Source organism: Neomonachus schauinslandi, chromosome 8 (assembly GCF_002201575.2).
Source record: "Neomonachus schauinslandi chromosome 8, ASM220157v2, whole genome shotgun sequence".
Lineage (NCBI taxonomy): Eukaryota > Metazoa > Chordata > Mammalia > Carnivora > Phocidae > Neomonachus > Neomonachus schauinslandi.
The window spans coordinates 105,967,120-105,984,490 of record NC_058410.1 but is presented as its reverse complement, the minus strand read 5'-3'; the positions used below and the strand labels follow the sequence as shown (position 1 = coordinate 105,984,490).

The 17,371-nt window shown below is 43.8% G+C and overlaps 1 protein-coding gene across 1 annotated transcript in view; it reads left to right on the top strand.

The window, feature by feature from the left end:
- Positions 1 to 775: 775 nt before the first annotated feature.
- The window catches only part of SPATS1 (spermatogenesis associated serine rich 1), a 24,154-nt gene continuing 7,558 nt past the window's right edge, over positions 776 to 17,371 (top strand). Inside the window, exons 1-4 of the mRNA XM_021691929.1 lie at positions 776 to 794; positions 9,907 to 10,054; positions 12,273 to 12,397; positions 13,650 to 13,811. Of these exons, the coding sequence (XP_021547604.1) occupies positions 776 to 794; positions 9,907 to 10,054; positions 12,273 to 12,397; positions 13,650 to 13,811 (454 nt within the window). The remainder of the gene's footprint in view (positions 795 to 9,906; positions 10,055 to 12,272; positions 12,398 to 13,649; positions 13,812 to 17,371) is intronic.

Genomic DNA, 17,371 nt, shown 5'->3' with positions numbered 1-17,371 from the left:
CGCCCTCTTTGTCGCAGGCCCGGTGAGGCCTCAGCCTGAAGGCAACAGTACTCTCCGGCACCTTGTATTTCCCTTGGCCTGGCTTACACTGCCCTCTGCCGTGTGCTTGCGGGACAAGCGTGTTAAGGGAGGGTTTGCGGTGACTTTTTCTTGACATTGGGGAATAGAGGCTCCCCTATAGGGGCTGTTTGCAGTGCTGTTGTGAGGAGAGGTAGTATTTAAGACCCCCTTCCCAATTTAGCTTGCAACTCCTGAGGCTTGCCAAACACAAGAGGCTTTTTACCAACGTCCCTGACCACTCTGGCCATCAGATAATGCCATCTTTGTAGGCTCAAATTTCTCAGGCACTTTGTGTTTGGACTTGGCCAAAAGGAATGGAGTAGAGTTTATTTGATACTACTCCCCATCTGCTATCTAGTTTCTTCTGAATCCCTGGGCACCTCATTCTTACAGCTGTCCCAGCTGCCCTTAAGCGTCTGCGGTCACAGGAGACGTCGGAGCCAAGCGAGAACGGGAATGGACCCTCCCTAGCTGGTGCTTGCAGCGGCCTGCCTCATCCACCTGCTTACACCACCCAGCCTTCTGTCTGTTGTCCCTTCTCAGAGCTGATCCTGGTCCAGGTCTGTGAACACGAAATAGGGTCCTGCATGTCAGAGTGGGAAATTGGGAGCTAAAGACCAGCCACCTACCATTGACCTCGCTGTGGAACCTGCTAGAAGTGTATGCCAAAGCCCCAGCTGAGGTCCCAGCTGATGGCCAACACAAGTCACCAGACATGAAGGAGGAAGCTCCAGGTACCTTCTGACTGCAACCTCATGAGAGACCCCAAGCAGAGACAGCCTAACTTAGCCTAGCCAATCCCTAGAATCAGGAGATAATAATGATAGTTGTTTAAAGCCCCAGAGTTTGGGGATGACTTGTTATACAGCAATAGCTATCCAGAAAAAGTGGTTTATTAGGATTGTGGGATTCTGGGTATCATCACTGCTTTTCTATATTTTCCAAGATTTCTGCAGTGACTCTTTCTTTCTTTCTTTCTTTTTTTTAAAGATTTTATTTATTTATTTGACAGAGAGAGACACAGCGAGAGAGGGAACACAAGCAGGGGGAGTGGGAAAGGGAGAAGTAGGCTTCCAGCAGAGCAGGGAGCCCGATGCGGGGCTTGATCCCAGGACCCTGGGATCATGACCCAAGCCGAAGGCAGATGCTTAACGACTATGCCACCCAGGCGCCCCGACCATTTATTTCTTTTATAATTGATTAGAAATTGTTATTGAGAATAAAAACACCGGGGCGCTTGGGTGGCTCAGTTGATTGAGTGGTTGAGCAGCTGACCTAGGCTCAGGTCATGGTCTCCGGGTCCTGGGATCCAGCCGTGCATGAGGCTCCCGGTCAACGGGGAGTCTGCTTCTCTCTCTCCCTCTGCCCGCCCCCACTCATGCTCTCTCTCTCTCTCACAAACAAATAAATAAAATCTTAAAAAAGAAGAAGAAGAAAAACATGGTCTAATTTTTTTACCACTTCACCAAGGGAGAAATTAGGTCTGAATTTGAATTGAGGGACTTAAACCAGACTTGGGGAAAAATTTTCCATGCAAGATTAATTAGATGCTGGAAAGCATTAGAGACATATCCAAGTTGGTATGATGGAAAGAGTGGTCCATTTGGAGTGGGGAAACTTGGAAATGAATCTTAGGTTTTTTTTGGGGGGGGAGGGTGACCTTGAGCGAGTCCTTGCTCAAATTCAGCTTTCTATTTTGAAAAATGCAGCTGGCTGCTTAGGGAAGATAACATCCAGCAGGGCGCCTGGCCCAGAAAAGTGGTAGGTGATCCTACCTAATCAATGCCAATTATGAACAGGCATCTGCAAGCTCTGTGCACGGCCCATCCTTCACTGCCACCAGAGCCTACAGTTCCAATAATGAAAATCTGCCTGGAGAAAAACCACAACCCTTAAAAAAAAAAAAAAAAAAAAAAAAAAAAAAAAAATCCAGCAACCCTGAGCAGCTCTCCCAGCGGTCCTGGCCTGCGCCGCCCGTCCTAGCTGGCTGGGGGTGGGTAGTGCCGCTCTTTCGGGGACCCGGGCACCCGCGGAGGGCCGGAGCGCGCGGGGCTGGTGTCCTGGCAACCCCGGAACGCGCCTCCGAGCGGGAAGCCTGCGGCCCCGCTGCGCTCTTGCCCTCCGCTCGGGTTCCTTGCCCGCCCGGCGCCCGGCAGTTCTGCGGCCGGTTGGTGGCGTTGATCTCGCCGCATTCTCGGTGGACCGGGTGGAAGCCCTGGAGGTGGAAAGGGAAGGAGCACCTGGCGCGGGCGGGGGCAGCGAGTCTGGGCGGGGGAGAGAACCCACGGGAACTCCGGAGACGTCTCGACCGAGAAAAGCCCGGGGAGAGGGAAGCTCTGATTAAGATGCCAGCCCTGCCCTCTGGACTTTCCAATGGCTTGTGGACTTTCTCTTTGCTTTGATTGATGCCTTTCTTACAAAGGTCTTTTCTTGGTCTCCGGGTTGCTTTTTTTTTTTTTTTTTAGATTTTATTTATTTGACAGAGAGAGATACAGCGAGAGAGGGAACACAAGCAGGGGGAGTAAGAGAGGGAGAAGCAGACTCCCCACTGAGCAGGGAGCCCGATGCGGGGCTCGATCCCAGAACCCTGGGACCATGACCCGAGCCGAAGGCAGACGCTTAACGACTGAGCCACCCAGGCGCCCCTCCGGGTTGCTTTTAATACTTAAAATCAATGCACGCGTAGATGAGTCCATGTCCCCTGGAAACGGTGCACGGGACTGCCCTCTCCCCTCCATCTGCAGAGCGCCCTGCAGCAGAGAGCTGGAGATTTCAAGAGAAAGGAGACTCCGACCTGACCACGGTGGAGAGGAGATACAGTTGAGTTGAAGAAGTCGGGAGGGCTGGGTGTGGATTTGGTCGCCAGATCCAAGTATACCAAGGCCGGGAAGTTTAAACCACTTAAAGGGAGGCCAGTTTGCGGGCATATGAAAAGAATTCCTTGAATAGTAGCCTATGCCCGTGTTAACCCAAGATTTTTTTTTTTTTAGCAAAGTTTATTGAGTGATAGTACAAAGCTCCCAGAGAGGGAGGGACCCAAGAGGGTTGCCCCTTAACCCAAGATCTGATGAGGCAGATAGTAGGTCAAAGCAGAGGTTCTCACAAATTACCTCCTTGGATCTGGTAACAGCCCCAGAGGTATATTACTAATAAGCAGGAGGAGTTAGAACCATTAATTGTCCAATGTGGCTAGGTCAGCAAGGAGAAAAAGGCTTTGGGCTTCTAACTTTAAGCTCCAGACTTTTCCACAGTTTTCCGGGTTGAGCTCAGGTAACGGAATTGCTGTTTCAAAGGTGTTTAAATGTGTTTAAGGGGGTACTGGAAGAGCACGGGACGCTGAGATCCCCAAAGATCCATGACTTCCTTTTCTGCTCTGTAGATGTGTCCCCTCAGGAGACCACATCTGAGCTCAGCCTAATGTGGAATCCCTGGGTTTCCGGAAGGAAGGGGCTCCACGAACCAGTTGAAAATGAATGCAAAACTGGGGGTGGATATGCATTTTCCAGCAAGGAGGGCCCATTGCTTTCATGACTTCTCAGGGGAGTCAAGGATCCAAAAAAGGGTTAAAAACCACCGTCCTACACCCTTAGTTTGTTTGCTGAGCCGATAAGCAGGGGTGAGAAACTGAGTGTTTGTTTAAAAGGTATCCACGTTAAGCTAACTTGGCTTGATGTATTATTTTCTGCCCCAGACCATGCTATTGTGTAAATGAGCTGTGATTGACAAGTGTGTGAAAGCGCCTTGGTTATGTAGGGTGTTATTCCTGCCTAAGGACACGGAAATAATTAGCGTGAATTCCGCAGATGGTACCAAAGAAACAGACTTTCTTCACTCCCCATTTCCCCTTGAATTCCTTTCTAGTTGCCAGAACCTTCTCTCAGTCCCTTCTATTGAGTCATCTTATAGCATTTCAGTGAACTTGTTGAGAGTTTCATGTCCTACGGCTGACTGGACATTGAGTTTGAATGCCAATTATCATGCAAAGTGATGACCTTTTCAAGAAGGATGTGCCTTAGCTTCTCTGTATCCCCGCAGCCTCATGAGCTAGACAGAGGGGGGGCAGGTGTGGGTGGCTGGGCTGGAGAGGTAATTGACTTGCTAGAAGTAACTGGAGGTTACTTTACACAATGGGAACGTCACTGTCAGAACAGAAGGGGTCAGACTTGCAACTGCAGCTCTCCTTCTACTTGAGGAGATGTGGAGTGGCAGCCAGAGGCCGTGTTTAAGTGTCTCCAGGTTGTATTTGAGGCTGAGTTACTTCTAGGAAGATCCTGTAGTCAGCTGGATTTGGAGGATGTGCTCTCTGCCTGTTTAGCAGAGAGACTGCTCTTCCTACCCTTGCTTGTCAGACAAGCCTTCCCTGTTATAGCAGCCACCTTCTGGACAGTTGCCAACACAAAACTTCTTAAACAAACAAGGAAATATGCTAAATTTGGAGACAGCGATTTCACTGCTTGCGGCTCAGGGTTATGTAATATATTTAAATTTTGCCCCTAAAATTAAAAGAAAAACAAAACAAACAGAGAAACTTGTGATGCCATCCCTAGCAACCAATTCTTGCTTTGGTGAACTCTCAAGTCCTCTAGTGGCAAATATACAAGTAGAATTGTTTACGTGCTATGAAAAGGCAACCACTGGGGCGCCTGGCTGGCTTAGTAGGTTAAGCATCCGACTCTTGACTCCTGGGATCCAGCCCCCACTTCAGGCTCTGGGCTGGGTGTGGAGCCTGCTTAACAAGCTTAAGATTCTCTCTCTCCCCTGCCCCCCACCCCCAGCATGCACTCTCTCCCTCCCTCTCTCTCTCTAAAATAAATAAGTAAATTTTAAAAAAAGGAAACCACTGTTAAAACTGTTAAAACTTATTGTAAGTAAATGCTCTAATGCTCTAATAAATAACTCAGAACTTACATATGAGTATCAACCTAGAAGATATCTCTACCCTTGCTCTTATTTCTTCTCGACATGTGTAGATCCTTTCTGCATCCTTATAGATAAATTTCATATCTTTTTCTTTTGTTTTTTTTTAAAGATTTTATGTATTTATTTGAGAGAGAGAGAACACATGAGAGGGGATAGGGTCAGAGGGTGAAGCAGACTCCCTGCCGAGCAGGGAACCCGATGCGGGACTCAACCCAGGGACTCGAGGATCATGACCTGAGCCGAAGGCAGTCGCTTAACCAACTGAGCCACCCAGGCGCCCTCATATCTTTTTCATAGATATGTTTCTAGAAGTAGAACCACCGGATCAAAAGTGCACTTCTCACAGGCTTTGGAGGATGCATATGGCCAAAGTGCTTTTTAGTAAGATGGAGACGTTTCCACCAGCAATGTACAAGAATGCCATTCCTCCAAGCGGTGCCAACTTTGGGTATTTGCAAACTCATAGCAAATACTGGTATCTCATTTTAAATTCAGCTCTTTAATTACTAGGAAGGATGGATTTTTTTCCAAGTGTGTATCGGTTATTTGTGCATGTGCGTGTTTTAATGAATTACCTAATCATGTCCTGTGCCCATTTTTTTTTCTCTTTGGGTATTTATTGTCATCTTATAAATTTATAAAAACTCATAATTTGTCATGACTATTAACGCTTTTTCTTATTGTGTATGCTATGAACTTTCCTCTAGCTTATAGTTTGCTATGGAAGTTTTAAATATATATGTATTCAAATCTATGCATCTTTTCCTTTATTTTGCCTATATTTGATATCTTTCTTAGAAATAATTTCCCCAAACTAAGATTATATAAACATTCAATGATCACTTTTTCAGGTACATCCTTTAAGTTTTATATTCAAATCTATAATTCATCTGGAATTTATCTGGGGATTAATTAATTTTATTTTCACTGGAAATGGTTAATTATTTCAGCAATATTTTTTTATTTTTAAAAATGTTTTATTTATTTATTCATGAGAGTCAGAGAGAAAGAGAGAGAGGCAGAGGCAGAGGGAGAAGCAGGCGCCCGGCGGAGCAGGGAGCCCGATGCGGGGCTCGATCCCGGGACTCCAGGATCATGACCTGAGCTGAAGGCAGACGCTTAACAGACTGAGCCACCCAGGCGCCCCAATTTATTTATTTTTTAAAAAAATATTTATTTATTTATTTGACAGAGAGAGACACAGCGAGAGAGGGAACACAAGCAGGGGGAGTGGGAGAGGGAGAAGCAGGCTCCCCGCCGAGCAGGGAGCCCGATGCGGGGCTCGATCCCAGGACCCTGGGATTATGACCTGAGCCGAAGGCAGACGCTTAACCAACTGAGCCACCCAGGCGCCCCTGAGCAATATTTTTGAATAATCCATTCTTTCCTCATGGACATGAAATTCCACTATTACATAAAATTTTATTCTATCTACATTTTTGTCCTGTTCTCCTGATTTATCTGTTAGGGCTAGTGTCAGTATCATCTTGATTATTGTAACATCAAAGCTACATTTTATAAATTATACTCTATAGCTCTGTAACCTTGAACAAGTAATCGGACATTTTCGACAATTTCTTTATGTATAAAATTATTTCTATTTTATTTGCAATTATGGTATTTCATTGCCAATACTGTTTACTTTTCTTAAATATTGGTTTTTTTGAACTTTGTTATCTACATTATTCGTTTTTTCCATGAAGCCATAGTTCTAATAACCTTTATTTCATTCATTTCTGTTTTTATTTTATGTTATCCTTTTTTGTTTGTTTGTTTTGGGGGGTTTATTCTTTTTTTCCTTATTTCTTGTATTGCAAGTTTAGCTCATTAATTTTGGAGTCTTTGCTTTTTTGTTTGTTTCTAAAAATTTACCTATTTGTTTTAGAGAGAGAGAGGGTGAGAGAGAGAGAACACCAGTGGCAGGGGTAGAGGGAGAGGGAGAGAGAATCTCAAACAGACTCCATGCTGAGCATGGAGCCCGATGCGGGGCTTGATCTTATGATCCTGAGATCATGACCTGAGCCAAAACCAAGAGTCAGATGTTTAACTGACTGCGGCACCCAGGCGCCCTGGGAATCTTCGTTTGTTTGTTTTTTTAACACTGTAACTTGTCAATTCTCAGATGGACATGTTTCAGAATTTGCACCTTGGAGGTTGGATTGGTCTTCCTAGTGCAGTGGGCCCAGCAGCAGGTGTGAAGTAGTTGTTAGAAACTTTGCTGAATGAGTGCTGAATAACGCAGAAGGTGTGTCTGTGTCTTGGAAGAACATTCCAGAGGCAATTGAGGAGCACTCATTTAAGAAGCGCTGCATCACCCGTGTGCTTGTTGCACAGAGGTCAATTTAGGTGGAAAATGTGCACATCAGTGATTGAATTGAAAAGTGACTCAGTAATCAGATTTTTGAATGCAAGGTTTAAGAAAGGCTTAACCAATTTGTTTGCTTATATTTTCCTTCTTTAAACATGCGCATGAATGATATGTGCTTAAAATCTACATCTAAGTAAGTCTGAAAGAGTGCTTCAATAAATATATAATCAAGACTCTAAGTGGTAAAGCATTCTGTCATAGTTTCATTCTTTGTGGTACGTAAAATACTAATGTTTTTTATTTTATTTTTATTTTTATTTTTTTTTAAAGATTTTATTTATTTATTTGAGACAGAGAGAATGAGAGACAGAGAGCATGAGAGGGAGGAGGGTCAGAGGGAGAAGCAGACTCCCCGCCGAGCAGGGAGCCCGATGCGGGACTCGATGCGGGACTCGATCCCGGGACTCCAGGATCATGACCTGAGCCGAAGGCAGTCGCTTAACCAACTGAGCCACCCAGGCGCCCCATGTAAAATACTAATGTTATTACAATTGCTGGTGCCTCATATTCGGTGAAATACAGGATATACGGTAAATGCATTTCAGGCTCTAATTTCTACTTACTGCTTTACTTTGGATAACCACAAGTTTTGATTTATAGTACTTAAGTCATTGGCCATTAAGCACCTCATGATTTCCAATGCGATGTCCTCTTTTTATTTAGAAGTGTGGTTTGAGTTTCCAAGCTTACGGATGTTTTTGGCTGTCTTTTTATTATTGATTTCTAATTGTATTGTATTGTGGTCAGAGAGTGTGGTCTATGTTACATTTGTTGACACGACTTTTATGGCTTGTAGGTGGGCGGTTACTCCTTTGGCTATTGGGAACCTGTACTCTCTTCTTCATAGCTCCGTGTCTTTCTCAGCTCCTCCCCTGTGCTCCACTCCACCCAGCTAGCTACTCACACCTCAAGCAACCAGTTGACCCTTCCTTTACCTGGGGCTGCTCTAGGTGCCGTGGCATATTCCAGAGCAGATCTTCCCATGCTTGGCCGGCTCTGAGAATCACCTGCGGTGTTTCTTAACCATACTGACACCCAGGTCTTCCCCTGCAGGTCTGGGTCAGAGCCCTGGGATCCTGAGTGTTGAATCAAGTGCCCTAAGGTGATCCTCGTGATTGAGCAAACTCGAGAAACTCTGGGCAGTTCGGCATCAGGAAGTGGGATGCTATAGAATGCAGTGGTGGAGCTGCGGAATGTGAGCCTAGTTGCTGCAGGGGATGGAGTTCAAATTGCAGGTTCCCAGGCCTCACTTAGAGAGATTCTAATTCAGTGTCTGTGATGGGATTTAAGAACCTGTATTTTTTTTTTTTTAAGATTTTATTTATTTATTTGAGAGAGAGAATGAGACAGAGAGAGAGAGCATGAGATGGGGGAGGATGAGGGAGAAGCAGACTCCCCGCTGAGCAGGGAGCCCGATGCGGGACTCGATCCCGGGACTCCAGGATCATGACCTGAGCCGAAGGCAGTCGCTTAACCAACTGAGCCACCCAGGCGCCCAAGAATCTGTATTTTTAATAGGGTTCTTAGGTAATTCTGATGCAGACAGTCCTTATGCCATCCCCTGAAAAACCCAAGAATGGGGATCCTGGGAGGGGAGGGAATTGAACTCCAGTCACAGAAGTCTGACTCCTATTTTTTGTAATTTTCTTGTAACTAGAGGTTACATTGTGTCTATTGAGCTTCTATGCGCTGTAAAGTTATGCATAAAGAAAGCAATATCCATTCCTCTGACTTTTTTTTTTTTTTTTTAGTGACTGGGCAGGCACACAGCTCTGTAGAATGATGAAAGAACATGAATCAGTAATTCTTTAGCAGAGTGAAGATAATGGTTATGATTCTGTATCTGAGAGCCCCTGCTTTCAGGACTCCCTTACTTGGGGAGTTTGGGGAGTTATAATTCTTTTTCACTTATTTGCTCAAATATTTGTTGAGCATCTACTTTGTGTCAGGCACTTTTCTGGGTGCTGCGAAGATGAATAAGAAATAATAACAGATCTGGGGGGGAAGACGTGTATATAAATTAATGACAACGCTCCAGTGTGAGGGGAACCCATGGAAGTTTCTGACGGCAGGTCTTTGGATTATTCATCAGTCTTTCCATGAATAAATCCTTTGGAAGATTGTCTTGAGGTGCTCAATACAATGTACAGATATATAGCTTGATTCAGATGTTATCTCTTCCACTTAATTCCAAGCAGGTAAACTCTGGAGGGTCAAGTAGTCTAGCACATGGTTAGGATTTTTGACTTTAGTGTCACAAGAGCTGCTATCAAATCTGGACCCAGGTGTTTATTTTCTGTGTGATCTCAGGCAAGTGGCTTAACCATCTGTGCCTTAGTTCCCTCATCAGTAAAATGGAAGGATAAGCAATACTTACGTCTGTGGGTGTTATGGGAATTAAGTGGGATAATGCATGTAAAATGTTAACATAATCCCCAATACACAATACATGCTCAATAAATGTTAGTTTTAAAAAAGTAATTTATATAATCTAGGGAACAAGATGGAGGGGTAGGTATTTCATTTCATTAATGAAATCCAATGGTGATGTGTTACAGGTACTAAACACAGTGATTTTCTGGAATCTAAGGGATGCTTTGCTAACACGACATCCTCTGGCAGAAAGATCAGCCCCTCATCTTCTGTTGAAACATGTCTTAGTGTGAGTAAGCCTCCAGGCCTCTGCAAAGTGTCTGTTCACCTAGAGTAAGTAAGGGTGCAATAAAGACCATAACTATTGGGGTAAATTCTGACCAGGAAGCTAACATTCTGAGAGGTAGCATGACATGTTTGGCAAGAGCATGGATTCTGGAGCCAGGCTGTCTAGCTTCAAACCCCAGCTCTGCCAAGTTCATCTCTGTGAACTTGGGAAAATTACTTTACCTTCCTGGGCCTCAGTTTTCTCATCTGTAAAATGGAGATAATACTTCATAGAATTGTTTTGAGGTTTAAATGAGTTAATACATGGAAAGTGATTGGAAGATTCCATGACACACAATATGTGTTGTAGGCATGCCTGTTATTATGAAGTTCAAAAGCAAGTGAAACTAAGCTATATTTTTTGGAATACATACTTAGGTGGTAAATCTTGAAGAAAAGCAAAGCCATGATTACTGTAAGAGTTAGAGTCAGGATAGTGGTTAATTCTCGGGGATGGAGATATACAAATGGTTTCTGGAGGGCAGTGGGTTGGGGGAAGAGTGGGAGGGGAGGGCTGGCTTTATAATTATTTGTAAAACTGTATTTGTTGTGAGTGCTTTTCTCTGTTTAGATTTCTTTACAGTAAAAAGTTTTGGAAGCCTTTTTTTTTCTAATGGCTTTTGTTATAAGGAAAGTAAGTACACTGTAGAAATTTTGAAAGTATAAAAACAATATTAAAAATAAAAATCATGGTAATTCCACATCTTAGAGAATCAATATTAACGTATTTTTTAGAGATTTATTTTTAAGTAATCTCTACACTCAACGTGGGGCTCAAATGTACAACCCCGAGATCAAGAGTCACACATTCTACAGATTGAGCCAGCCAGGCACACCTTAATGTTAACATTTTGATGTTATTTTTTTTATGTGCATAAGAAAAAAAATCTTCACCCTTATAAAGTGTGCAATTCAATGATTTTTAGTGTATTTACTAAACCATCACCACAATCAATTTTAGAACATTTTCATCACCCCCAAAGAGAAGCCCATCTTTTTGAGCAGTCACTTCCACCATGTCCCCTATCCCCCCCCAGCCCTAGACAACCACTGATGTACTTCTTACCTCTATAGACTTGCCTATTCTGGACATTTCATATAAATGGAATATGTAGTCTTTGGTGTCTGGCTTCTTTCATTCAGTGTTAACGTTTTCAAGTTTCATCTATGTTGCAGCATTGTATCAGTACATCATTCCTTTTTTTTTTTAAAAATTGGGGTGAATTATACATAACATAACATTTGCCATTTTATCCGTTTTTACCCATTGGCATTAATTACCTTTCAACATCACTGCTATTTTTTTAAGGATTTTATTTAGTTATTTGACACAGAGAGAGAGAGAGGGAGAGAGGGAGAGAGTAAGCACAAGCAGGGGTAGCGGCAGAGGGAGAGGGGAGAAGAAAGCTCCCCGCTGAGCAGGGAGCCTGATGCGGGGCTCAGTCCCAGGACCCCAATATCATGACCTGAGCCAAAGGCAGACGCTTAACAACTGAGCCACCCAGACGCCCCCATCATTGCTACTTTTAAAACATTTTCATCAGTCCAAACAGAAGTGCTGTACCCATTAAGCAGTGATTCCCCATTCTCCCCTCTCTCCAGACCCTGGTACTCTCATCTGCCCTAATCTACTAACCTGATCTACTTTCTGTCTCTCTGAATTTATGTATTAAGATATTTCATATAAATGGGGTCATACATATTTGTCCTTTTGTGTTTGGCTTATTTCACTTAACACAATGTTTCAAGTTTCATTCATGTTGTAGCATGTATCAGAACTCCATTCCTTTTTATGACTAAATAATATTCCATTGTATGTCAATGTCACCTTTTGCTTATCCATTCATCGGTCAGTGAACATTTGGGTGGTTTCCACTGTGTGGCTAATGTGAGTAATGCTGCAAAGAACATTCGTTTACAAGTATCTGAGTCTCTGTTTTCAATTCTTTGGGGGTATATGGCTAGGAGTGGAATGGCTGCGTTATACGGTAATTCTATATTTAACTTTTTGAGGAACTACCACACTGTTTTTAAGGATGCATCTTTTGACTATGTGTCGGTCCCCTCAAATTGTGAGCAAATAAATAATATGTTGTGGACATTTATGGAGGGGCTGGCCTAGTTGTCATAAGGGAGGGTAATTCTAGTGTAAAATATGTAAAATCAGGTTCTAACTACCAATTTAAGCACATGGAAGAATCTAATCCTTCAGCTTCCTTTCCAGCCTGGCTGCAGATTTGGGTCTGAAATCCTCCTCCTCACATTCTGATCACTCCTCTGAAACCTCATTGCCTGACGTCCCAAAGCATAAATATCCTGAGGAGTTCAGCCTGCTTAAATTGCAGACAAGTGAGTGCATCGTAGCCCCTCCCCTGTGTGCCTCCATGCCCAGGGCTTTCCAGAAGTCTGCCGTAGGGTTAGGCACTGTTCATTGGAGACTCAGGAAGTGCCAAGTGTTGGACACGCTTCATCTCTAATTCTCACAGTGACTCTGCTGAGGAGCTGTCTTTATATGTTTTCCAAAACTAAAATGGCTTTATATAAAAACCATAAAAGTACCATAGTAAAGTATTAAAATAATAAGGGAATATTTAGAGTATAGAAACTCCTTACCCAGTGTTTTCCAGCAGTATCCCCACTATGCCCTGTAGCCATGAGGAATTTTGAAGCGTGTATGTATGTACTTAGGTATATATGGTTTGTAGGATATGTACAACCATATTTGCACTCGTGGAAAATAGGAGACAAACTATTTTCACTCAGGGCAAATAGATCATGGACCTCTTTCTGTGTCATACATATAAATCTAGGTGGCTAATATAGACCTACCCTTTTTACACAGAAGGCAACGGAGGCTCGGAGAGACTTAGTCACTCATACGAGAACACCCAGCTAGGAAGTACAGTGGTGGGACTGGAATCCGAACATGCCTGTCTCCAGAGCCTGTGTGCTTTCTTGGCCACCCCGGAGCCCAAGGGCTTCTCACGCAACACTAGCGCTGTTAGGGGGTCTCTCATTGTTTAACATCACGGTTTATAGGAAAAGTACTGAATGAGGAAACAAAGACACGGACAGATCCAGTAACCTGCCTGAGGTCCCGCAGGGGCCTTTGTCATTTGCCCAGGGTTGCATGGAGACATTTTCCGGTGTCATCCTAGCGATGCGTGTACTATTGTTGCTGCCAACACCGCGGGTCATCCGGCTAAGATGCCATTGTTGGCCTGGCCCCTCCCTGGCTCATGGGCATTCTCTTTTTCCTACCCACTTATCTGAGTGAAGGTTGGATCGTAGGTGCTTGTAAAAGTGTCTCTGAGCTTCCCATTCCATACATTACTTCCAACCGTAAAATTGGCTTTATTTTTGGATGAGAGGATAAAAAGGGAAAAAAAAGAAGCTTCTTAGATACCTTTCTCCCCACTTCCTTTCCTTTCAGGCCTAGTTCCCCAGAGGTTAGCATTGCCCCAGTTGTAGAACCAAGGGATTATACACGTTGATAAAGTACAGGCCAGTCAGAGGATGCCTGGGACAATTTTTCCGTGATTTGATTGCATTATGTGAGGCCGGAAGCGATGCTGATGGAAGGATTTCTGATGTCTTGCAGAAGATGGGCAGCGTCCCGAGTGGACATTTTACCCGAGGTTTAGCAGCAATATCCACACCTACCATGTTGGAAAGCAGTGTTTCTTCAATGGGGTCTTCCTCGGCAACAGGAGGTCTCTGTCAGAGAGAAGGGTGGACAAGTGCTTTGGGAGGAAGAAATACGGTAATATTTTTCTCCTGGACCTTGACTGTGCCATGCCTAAAAATACTCCCTGAGCTGTGGTTCTGCAGGCCCAACATTCCATGGCTGGCATCCGCCCTCTGGGGTTACCATGTCACTCTAGCACAGCCAGGAAGATGGGAAAGTGAAGGGGATGGTTGGCAGACTGCACTTTCTGGCAAAGAACTCACAACATATGCTGATCCACATTTTTGTTTTTCTCTGAATTTTCATAAAATGCTAATGTGACATTTAAGTCCTCAGATAAGTTCTCTCAGATACTTATTAATAGAAACCTTCATTCAAGTCTGCAGAAAATAATTTATGTTTCAGTTAGATGCTGCCCATCATATGTATTTAAGTTGTACATTATATTCTTCAAAAGGAAAATATTCCCATAGACCTTAGCCTGAAGTGCATGCTGTTATTTCATAGCTTATTTAATTAAAGGTAATTGAGATGAGTGTATATATATATATATATATATATATATATATATATATATATTTGGAACATGGTGAGTTCTCTGTCCCAACCTACCCATAATAGGTTTATGGAAAGATCCTAGGGTTGCTGAGTACCAACGGACCATTATGGCACATTCTTCTCTGGAAATACCTGTATAGGAGGCAGCCATTGCTTCATGGATTGCTGTTGCAGGAATACAGACAGAAAGAAATAGAAAGTTCTCATTTTGAATTTCAAAATAGGCTGCTTGTCAGAGCAGAGACAACTGGTTTTGAAGATCAAGGCTTTTGTTTGGAAAGAGGATACACAAGAAGGCGTGCTAGAGGAGGTGGGAGAGTAGTCTAGAAGAGGTGGGAGAGCCTTGAGGAGTCCCACAATCTGCTCAATTCCTGACACCGAAATCTAGCAGGTGGTCAGATGTACCTTAGCTGGGGTTTCAGCCTCAGAGCATGGCTAGGGCGAGACTTAGAGCCTCAGAATCAAGTGACATCTGCTCTGACTGAGCAGCAGGGTAGTGATAGCTGTGGGCAACATCTGGGCAGAAAGCCAGCCTCAGGGTGTCACCCACCCAGGAGATGTGGAGGAATAGCTGCATTTTTGTGCTCCATGAAGACTGTGGAGGTTGGGACACGGAGAAAGAATGAAACAGAGAGCAAGCTGGGAGAACTGCCCAGGTCTCGCAACTGAAATGCTGGGAGACCACTGTATGATGTGCTGGGGACCATCAAGCCAGGGATCATAGGAGAATAAATTGATGCTTCGCCTGATGCATTGTGGTGGGGGCTGGCTTCCTGAGGATCAGACTAGATGACACATTTTAGCAGACAACAGAAATAAATGCCAGCCTTCAGAGAGTATCAGAGATAAGGTGAGTGTCAGATACCAGTATGGTTTGCAGTCGGTGACCCAGGACCCAAAGCCTTCCACCAAAGCCCTGATATGTGAGCCTGTTGTGCACACCCTGACTTCTCACTCCCAACAGAGATGGGTAGAATAAGAAAGATTTATTTAAATATAAAACAACTGAGAAAAATCAGGAAGGGGCTAAGTTTAGCTGTATAGTACTTAGGAATGCTCTTGGTCCCAGTAGGACGAAAACCGAACTGTCAGAGGCTTAAATCATAACATATTATATGCTTTTTTTTTTTTATTTTTTATTTTTTTTATTTTTTTATTTATTTTTTTTTTTTTTTAATTCATGAGAGACAGAGCGAGAGAGAAAGGCAGAGGGAGAAAGGCAGAGGGAGAAACAGGCTCCCAAGGAGCAGGGAGCCCGATGCGGGACTCGATCCCAGGACCCTGAGATCATGACCTGAGCTGAAGGCAGAGGCTTAACTATCTGAGCCACCCAGGCGCCCCTATATGCTTTTTTAAAAAGATTTTATTTATTCATTTGAGAGAGAGACAGAGAGACAGAGCACAAGCAGGGGGAGTGGCAGAGGAAGAGGGAGAAGCAGACTCCCTGCTGAGCAGGGAGCCCAATGCGGGACTCGAGATGCAGGACCCCGAGATCATGACCTGAGCTGAAGGCAGATGCTTAACCATCTGAGCCATCCAGGTGCCCCAGATATTATATGCTTTTTTTTAAAAAATAAAATATTTATTATATATTTAACGAGAAGCTTTGAAATCTAGGTGGCCTATATGGACTGGTTGCCCAGTGATGTCATCAAAGAGATAGGCTCATTTTGTCTTTCTGTGCTGCTATTCTTAGACTGTTGGATTATTGTCTTCACACTTGTCATCTTATGGTCACAAGAGAACTGTTGCAGTTCCAAGCATTGCGTCTATATTTCAAAACATGAAAAAGAGGACTCTCTCTTGTTGCCTTTCCCTTTTAGAACGAAGGGAAAATTTTCTCATATGGGCCTTAGGACCTGTGTCTCACTGCCTAGAACTGGGTCAGCTGCAAGTATTTATCAACAATAAATGGGGTTATCACGATGAACTCAAATCCTCACCCTAACCTGTCACTTCCCTCCTAACTCAAGGTAAACTTATCCTGAATTTTGTGTATTATTATTTCCCTTCCATCGTTCTTTCCTTCCTTCCTTTTCTTCCTTCCGTCCTTCCGTCCTTCCGTCCTTCCTTCCTTCCTTCCTTCCTTCCTTCCTTCCTTCCGTCCTTCCGTCCTTCCTTCCTTCCTTCCTTCCGTCCTTCCTTCCTTCCTTCCTTCCTTCCTTCCTTCCTTCCTTCCTTTATGGTCTTTATACATACCGAAAAATGCACCACCCAGGCGTCCCTCAAGTCTCTTTTTACTATGGGTCCTCCCCCTCTTTTTTAGGTCATGGGCGCCTGGGTGGCTCAGTTGGTTGGGCATCTGCCTTCAGCTCAGGTCATGATCTCAGGGTCCTGGGATCGAGCCCCGCATGGGGCTCCCGGTTCAGTGGAGAGCCTGCTTCTCCCTCACCCTCTGCTGCTCCCCCCGTGTGTGCTCTCTCACTCACTCACTCTCTCAAATAATGAAATAAAATCTTAAAAAAAAAAAAAAGAAACTAGGTCATGTATCCTGTAGAGTTTGCCACAGTCAGGATTTTGCTGATTATACCCCTTGGTACCATTTAACAGGTTTCTCTGTCCTATGTATTTCTTGTAAACTGATAGTTGGACCTATAGGCTTGATTCGTTTTAGTGTGATTACTTCTTAGGTGATGTGCAATGACTTCTTTAAACCCTGAACACGATGGTCTTTTTCCATTTTTTTCTCTTCCTCAATCTCTTGTGGCACTCGATACTGTTAAGCTTGGCACGGGGCATTTCTTCTTTCGTGACATTCTCTTCTCTCTTGTTATTTCTTGGATAAGATGGAGAGGCAGCATCATGACTGCCAGTCAGCTTCCATTATGAACTGAAATTCAACACCTTTATTATAGGAAAAAAACAATCAAAATATGTCTCATTAATGGTTGACTCTAACACATTAGTTATGATCAGGCCAATGGTGGAGTTCCTTAAAGGCCTAATTTGTCGTCATAGAAGGAAGAACAAAATGTTGTCTGTGGTTATAGGTTGTAGTGAAGTTGACCTGAAAATATAATTTTTCTCTTGTGAAGTAGCTCTTCCTCATTCGCTAATTTCCTTCTGAGATCCAGTCA